The sequence below is a fragment of the Anguilla anguilla genome, chromosome 18 (genome assembly GCF_013347855.1).
Source record: "Anguilla anguilla isolate fAngAng1 chromosome 18, fAngAng1.pri, whole genome shotgun sequence".
NCBI classification, from domain to species: Eukaryota; Metazoa; Chordata; class Actinopteri; order Anguilliformes; family Anguillidae; genus Anguilla; species Anguilla anguilla.
The window spans coordinates 19,784,308-19,792,720 of NC_049218.1; the positions used below are offsets into that span (position 1 = coordinate 19,784,308).

The window sequence follows — 8,413 nt, forward strand, 5'->3', positions numbered from 1 at the left end:
TGCCATGCTCAAAAAGTAGCCTTATTATAGTCATCTGGACCTCTTTCATTTCTTGTTTATTTTTAATTTATCATTTTTACCAGCCAACTCCCCAACAAAGCTATACAGAAACTTATTAGCTCTCAACACTCATGCTCAGCCATTCACCTACAAAGGAAAAATATAACAACTTGCACGAATGTGGAAACTTAGCAGCAACTTGCATTTGTGGTATAATGTGAATTGGAAATACCAGCATCAGTATCAGCCAACATGGGCAGACAAACATCAACTGTTGATATCAACCTCTGAATTTCCACTGTTAAATTTCATATTCAGATCCTGTTGGGAAACAGAACGGAGATCAACACGTGATACCCAGGAATCAGTACAGGCTTTCCCTCATCTTCTGCCAGACTCTCTATCTTGGGGATTTTTTGTATTTTTATCTTGATATGAAATCAAAGAAATTGAAAAAAAATTATGTTACTTTTCTTAGGTGAACTTTGGGCTCTGGTCAGAAATATTGAGAGTGGATGTGTTTTTTTCTTCCAATCCACTGCTCCTGCAGGCGAAACATGAGATACCTTAGCAGCATTATCACTGCCCCCTGAAGGTGAAACATGAGATACGTTAGCAGCATTATCACTGCCCCCTGCAGGTGAAACATACGATACATTCGCAGCATTATCACTGCCCCCTGCAGGTGAAACATGAGATACGTTAGCGGCATTATCACTGCCCCCTGCAGGCGAAACATGAGATACGTTAGCGGCATTATCACTGCCCCCTGCAGGCGAAACATGAGATACGTTAGCAGCATTATCGTTGGCTTGTTGACTGTCAGGGCTTGCAGGTGCCAGCTTTGCCCTACATTCCAACCCTGCACTGTGTTAATGACATGCTCCCATCACTAACATCTACCAATCACAACTCTGCTCCTAAAAGCAGAATTAAGATGCTGTTTATTTGACATGATTTGAAGGAACATTGAAAAATACACATCATTGCACAGATGGAAATGATATATTTTCATACAGGCTGCTTAATGTATATAGCAGTGACATTACACTAACCTAAATTAATCAACAGACACAAGAATATGGATATAAAATTAAATATTTTTCTACATAATCACAGTAGTACTGTGTTGGAGCAGTATTTCGCTTCACAAAATCAATTTTGTCTGTTGTCATTATTTTCTCAGGAAATCGGTATACTGATGGTAACATTAAAATGTGTTTAGTAATGATACACATTCAGTTAACATTCGGAGAGGTCAGGGGTTACATTAGAATGTGATTAATAACGATACACATTCAGTCAGTTAACATTCAGAGAGATAAGGGGTTACATTAGAATGTGATTAATAATGATACACATTCAGTCAGTTAGCATTCAGAGAAGCCAGGGGTTACATTAGAATGTGATTATTAATGATACACATTCAGTCAGTTAGCATTCAGAGAGGTCAGGGGTTACATTAGAATGTGTTTAATGGTGACACATATTCAGTCAGATAAACATTCAGAGAGGTCAGGGGTTACATTGGAATGTGGTTAATGGTGACACATGCGGCCAGTTAACATTCAGAGAGGTCAGGAATTACATTAGACTGTGGTTAATGGTGACACGCATTCAGTCAGTTAACATTCAGTGAAGTCAGGGGTTACATTAGAATGTGGTTAATGGTGACACACATTCAGTCAGTTAACACGTCCCTCATATTTCCTCTTTATTTATGAACCATATAAATCTAGCTGTAATTTCCTCTCTCTATTTTCATAAAACAGATAAAACAGGCAATCTGGTTTCTCAGGTCTTAGAGGTGTTTTATGTATTTTTCTAGAAATTAAAGAAAAGCAAAACCACCACATTCTGAACCTCGAAATCATGGTATTGAATGAACAATTTGTTTTTCTTAGAGTTTATATTGTAGCATAAAATCACATCAATATATGTAGTACTGTACCAAGCAAAATTACACCAGTGTACTTGTAGACCATAATCTTATTAATATAATCTTATTAAAGAATAAAATTGCTAATAGTTATGAAACGACTTCATTATGTTTTTGGTAATTACTGGAAATGGTTCCATAGTTCAAAGCAAAATTTAATAAAATTTATTACAGCCCAGAACAAAGCTTCTGACAGTTACAATTAAGGCAAAAAACTTCCCATGTGAAATTCTGGGTTTGTTTCCAGGGCGACCGTAGTTCTTGCCAAGCAGGAGTCCAGGAGACCAGCGTGAATAAGACGTGTCTGTCAGCCTGAAGCAGACCGGTCTCAGTACAGGAAGGTCACGAACATGACGGCGGTGGCCGGCAGCCCGGCCGGAGACATGCACATATCGGGGAAAGGGAGCAGCCCGTCGGCGTCCACTGTGGCCCGCACAGTGTAGGCTTTCAGGGCGGCCTTCCCTGTGAGGACGGAGGTGTGGATAATGGCCACCCGTGCCTCCTCGGTGTGGGGCCCCAGGTCCTTCCCCAGCTCCATGCTGTGGCCCAGCTCCGCCTGCCAGTGGGACACGGTCAGCCTCTCCAGCTGCTGCACGGAGAAGTACTGGTAGGAGCCCCCCCGGCCGCCCGGGGCCTTGCACCTGACCAGGGACAGGTGGCGCACCTCCGAGTTGTTGAGCAGGAGGGCGACGTTGAGCGGGGACGTGTACCAGACCGTCAGGCGCTTGGCGCGCACTGGGCCGGAGCCGTCGCCGTGGCGCAGCGCGGATAAGGGGCGGTCCTTGCAGCTGCACTGGCTGGAGTTGATGACGCCGCAGGGGATGAGGCCGTGCGCGCACGAGCACATGTACAGGCTGTGCTCCGTCACGTACGCCAGCTTAAAGTCGGACCAGAGGAGGACGGGGACCGCCGTCCAGATCACGCAGGTCAGCACCACCCGGCCGAGCCGCCCGGCCAGCTGCATCTCCGCCCTGCTTCTCCAGCCGACCTCAGCTCTGGTTCTGATTCATTAGGACGTGCAGGAGACTGCGGGGGAAACTCCTACTGCAACCTACTGCAGTCAGGCTAACGCAGCACTGCGTACCACAAGCAAACACACAAACCACCAAGTTACTGCACCTGGAAACTGTGAACTTTCAAGGCTAAAAGACAGTCAAAAAGCCAGTCATAACCACAAACCTTGGTCTGGATTTCTTCTGTCTGTGGAAGCTGTTTTTGGTTGGTTCTAAAGCCAGACAGTGGATCTGGAGCTGTTTTGGGATGGATCTAATGCTAGATCATGGCTTGCAGTATGAATGGAACAATGTGAGCTGGGGCCATTTTTGATGTCATTTTTGTCATTTTTTTATGTGAGCAGGTTTATGGCCAACCACATCTGAATTAAAATGTGTGTTTTTAAGGCTTATGTTGGAAATAAGCAGGAAATGGATGATCTTCAGGCGCAGTCACTCCCCTATCTGCAGGACAGAGTCTGTAAAAAGAGAAAGGGGAAGTTACTAGTGTTAAATCCACAGCTGTGATGGTGCTTGAAGCACATTTATGGTGCTGTGCAAACAGTGGGGAGATGCCTGTTAGTAACCTCTGTTTTTGTTTCCCCTTAAAACTAACAGGAAGCAAGCAGCTGTCCCTGATTCATTCCACTGTCAGAGAGAAGGGTGTGTGCCCTGGTCTTTCATTTGGGTGTGTCACAGTTCATTTCTGCACTTATGACAACCCAAATACATTTATAAACACTGAGATGAGAAATACTCTCTCTCTCTCTCTCTCTCACACACACACACACACTCTTACTCTATTACTCTCTCTTTCTCTCTCTCTCTCTCTCTCACACACACACACACTCTTACTCTCTCTCTTTCACACACACACACACACACACACACACACTCTTACTCTCTCTTTCTCTCTCTCTCTCTCTCACACACACACACACTCTTACTCTCTCTCTTTCACACACACACACACACACACACACACACACACACACACACACTAAAAACTCCTCCCCAGTATTTTGTACCAATAACATGGATTTGCTAATTAGCACAATTCTAGAATTCATGGTTCATGGCTGAATGGGTAGAGGAAACGCATGGCAGGACTCACTTTCTGTCCCCTGGACTTCTGGATGTTTAATAATTCACAGTTTTGTCCTAGTTTTGTGTCAACAGTATGTAATAATGCCACAAATACTTTATTTTGATGTGCATCAAACTGACAACCATAACTCTTGAATATATGATGATGTACAGTATATGAATACTATAATACTTTAATGGCTGTTTGGCTATTGTATATAACTCCACAAATTGGTTCCACATTTCTGCTTGCTAAAATAGCTACATTTGCATTTCCCTCTAAGGATATAATTTCCAACCAAACCACTGTCGGAATAATGATCTGCATGAATTATTTGAATATCAGTTGCAGGACAGCTGATACATATGTTAAAGTTGTGAAAGAACCATAATGTATGTTCACAGAGCATTAAGAAACAAGGTTTTAAGGATTAAAACCGGTAGCTGAAAGTCTTAGGCAATCTGTGTTTCCATGGAACTGCCCTCAAGAAATAATGCCTGGAAACACTGACTCCTTTACAAAGGAAATCACATTGTTAATCACATGATTTGTATCCTTTTGCAGACAGCAGACACAGCTGGGTGTTTGCTGAAGTAACTCATGGGTGTAATAGAAGCGTTCCACTCTGGACTCTGAAGCTGCCAGTCCCAGGTTTCTGCCCAGAGGAAAGTCCAGTTCTCGTGCAGATCTGGAGTTTCCTAAGCATAGCGCAGGTAACAGTGTAATAAAGCTCAGAGCTCTGTTCTTGCTCAGCTGCCATTTATGTTTCCCCAAACATGTCTTGGTTAACAACATCCAGGGAACCTGATGCACTCTTATCAATTCCAAGGAAACGGACTCACCCTCTAGCCCCTCCTTTGCTTCGTCCCCTGGGACGGGACGGGCTCGTCCTGATAGCAATGCTCCCGTGCCTTTAAACTCTGCTGGTCTGCTTTAATGACTTCTTGAAAATCCCTGTGAACATTCCTGTTTACATGTACTAGATCCATCACGGTTTTAACGGTGCATATCCCAGAATCAGGTGTCCAGAAACCAAGTCGTCTTAACTGAGAACAGCACACGTGTTTGCAGCGTCATTAGGGGACTGATTCATTCCGCAAAAATGCTCCACCCCTTGTGATCTGAATATAAATATTTCTGGTGTGTCCTGCTCTAGCCTGGTCAGGCAGAACACAAAGCCACTAAAAGCATGAAATCTTTGTGTTGGATTAAATGTGTCTCTGAATGGATGCAGTGCTATGTGCGGACCCTGTTTACTCTGCAGTTGAACATATCCGGTATGAACCCTTATCGAGGGGTGAAACCAGCGTGATGCAAACGCCTCCTCCACACATGGATTTCATTACCTGCTCATTTCTCTGAATCATTAGCATCTGTTTCCATTTGGGCATTCGCATTATAAATGAAATAGTCTTAATGAAATATATAAATGAAAAGTGTGAAAGCAAAAAAGAGCCAGTCATGGCAAAGTTTAACGGCAGTCATTAAACATTAAAGCCCTTTCAGGGAAATGCATAGGAACTCCAGGGTTTTTGGTAGTCGAGGCAGAGCGAGGTTTGCAGTAGTTCTCCGCAGGCATGTTCTGAATTAAAACAAGAAGGCTGTGCCAAGCCCAGAGTTAGACGCTGTCCTCAGAACCTTGCTATGCAGCACAGGCTAAGCAATGCAGCCGCTTCCAATGTGAAAGTGCCCCTCTAACAAAGATTATGTCACTGCCAATCAGTGAAAACAGAGCCTGAGCAGCTCATGGATAATCTAGAGTCCTGTCTGCTTCTAAGAGCAAAATCAATTGTGGTGCATGATTTAATGCCCTGGCAGAAGTGTGGGGTTCCTGTGACTCACTGGCTTGTGGTGTGTGTGTGTGTGTTTATGTTTATACTGCTCCGCATTGCGAAGTTCTCAAGGATGACCAAAAATGGTATTGTGTAAAGGAAAAACCTTGAACAGAACAACAGATTTAGACTTGAGTAAGCTGCAGGGAATTACTGCTAACTGGGAACCAGGCAGGTTGGGGGCAGGCCTGTTTGTTTTATGTTGCTGTTGGATCGGTTCCGTGAGGAAACAAAAGCTTGTAAATGGGCCCGCACATGTGGTCCAAATATAACATAACCTCTGAGGTATGAAATCATCTGGAATGGAATGTGTTCAGAAACTTCTAAAATTTCATGCATAAATGTTTATACAACATGCTGAGACAATGCCAAGTCACCTAGTGTCACAAAGGATTATAGTGGTCACTAGGTCCACTGTTAATTGAGACCAAATGCAGTATCAACAGGTGTGTTCTCAGACTGTGGTGGGAGTAAGGCAGTGGCTCTTCTGTCCTGACTGCAGTGGGGAGCTCATTCCCCCATTGGGGGGCCAGAGTAGAGAGGAAATGAGATCAAGAGGAGGAACCCTTTAGGGAGGAGACAGTAATACGTCCAGTGGATGCAGAGCGAGGTATAGATTGACAATAGATTGCAGGAGTGTAGGATTTGGTAACAGATTGCAGGACTGTTAGGTCTGATAATAGATTGCAGGAGTGTGAGATTTGGTAAAAGAATGCAGAAGTGTAAGATTTGATGATGGATTACCAAACTGTAATGTTTGATAAAGGTTATTTCACAACATTAATCCTTGAGTTCTCAAGGCATACATTTAATTCAGTTTGGATTTGGAATATTATGATTTTGGTTTAATCAGTATCTCAATCTAACTCATAATCAGTAACTCAGTAACTCTAACTCATATTTAATATACTGTAATAGTTATACTGTATACTCATGTGGTTATATGCAGTCAGTTACAAACTTCTGACCATTAAATGTATGTAGGTCTGTGTTTCCTTTTAGTAGCCTACTAGAACACCAGTGTTCTGTTTCACACGTTCTCTAGTGCGGTTCATGCCTGGCTTGTCGAACACTATGATTGTTACCCCCCTATTAAGGTGGAATCTCACAAATTGGTCTGATTTACATATTTACAAGAAAAATATATTTTTGGCTGGACCGCAACAGCGACTGACTGAGTGACTGAGTTATGAAGTTACACCATTTGTCGGCCGGATCACGTGTGTTAGGTCCAGCCACATACCAGGTTTCCTAGTCTTGTTTTGTTTCACGCATTTCACCTTTTCACTTCCCGCTACAGCGTTTTTGTGAAATTACTCCACCAGATGGCGCAGGGTCCATTTGAGGATGTTCTACATCCTGACTGTAGACGAGCTTTTTAAAACATCCGTTTCATGTGACTGTTTGATGCTGATTGATGCGGTTCTGTTAACCTGGAATTATATTAATATGAGAAACATATTTTAATGGTACTTTGATATTAATACGAGAAACCTCTGCTGATAGTATAGGCTAATTGTACTTAATTATGTACTTCATATGCTCTATTTGCAGCTGAGGTGCATAACAGTGAGTTTACACACAACTCCCTTTATCCTCTGGCTGTATGTCCATGTTTGAACACATGAAAAATATTTCATTTAATATGATTGTGACTGCTGTCAATGCAGGCAGTTTGAATGTATATCAGGAGACTAGTGTGAAGAGGTTGAACAATAAGAATGTCTTATATTTCTAGAATAAGTCGCACATTAATGAATGATTTGCATGTCTTACAAATCCAGTTTCAGCTATTATAGCATACAAATCCCATGTTTAAAGCAGACACAAATTCAGAAACAATATTATTTAACATATATCATAATAACTATAGCATAACAAATGCAAACAGTGTCAGTAACAGCATTGGCCAATTGGGCATCAGGAAGCCAGTCAGTCAATATGGCAGATTTGTTCCACTTTTTGGACAGGTTTGTGGTCAGAGGTTTTTATTTTTGTCAGGAGAGGGGGTTCAATTTAGCAATATGCCTACTGTGTGTGCTATGATGTTTACCCTATATGACAACAAAGCTTTTATAATGACCACTCGGGGACAGGCTCATTATTTACGCTTATCAGAAATGAGGCGATAAGAACATGTATAGTCACCCACCCAGTTACAAAATTATGCATTCATATCGGCTTCAACCACTTGAATTTGGTTCATTTAAAAAACCCACCTTTCCCTCAGTTTTATGTCAATAGCCTCTTTAAAAGTCAAATCGAACAGACCCGCACGTGTGACTGGCACACGCGCGCGCGTGTTCTTAAAGGCCAGTTCAGATCAATGATTCGCAACGAGACTGAATGCAACTTGCAAAATCCCAAGAGGTCTGACCGTAAACCTTCTACAACTGCATTTGACAAGGTGGGTCTTTTGAGACCCCCAGGCAACGGCTTTAGACGCTCTGCAACTAACCAGTTCACACCGCTGCAATTTTCTCTGCAACATTCTAAAACCGTTTCGTCTCGTTGCGAATCACTGATCTGAACTGGCCAAGACAACATGTGCAACGATGTTCTA

The 8,413-nt window shown here is 42.6% G+C and overlaps 1 protein-coding gene across 2 annotated transcripts; it reads right to left on the reverse strand.

Annotated features, from left to right (window-relative positions):
• Positions 1 to 927: 927 nt before the first annotated feature.
• Positions 928 to 5,282, reverse strand: si:ch73-52p7.1 (uncharacterized protein LOC100321084 homolog). Of its 2 annotated transcripts, XM_035399581.1 has the most exons (3): positions 4,861 to 5,282; positions 3,119 to 3,410; positions 928 to 3,015 (listed from the first exon to the last, which is right to left on the reverse strand). In XM_035399581.1, exon 3 carries the CDS (start codon positions 2,901 to 2,903, stop codon positions 2,268 to 2,270), a length of 636 nt encoding a protein of 211 aa, XP_035255472.1. In that variant the 5' UTR covers positions 2,904 to 3,015; positions 3,119 to 3,410; positions 4,861 to 5,282; the 3' UTR covers positions 928 to 2,267. The 2 variants fall into 2 exon arrangements, with proteins under 2 accessions (XP_035255472.1, XP_035255473.1); XM_035399582.1 differs by having other exon boundaries at positions 928 to 3,410.
• Between the last annotated feature and the right edge of the window lie 3,131 nt (positions 5,283 to 8,413).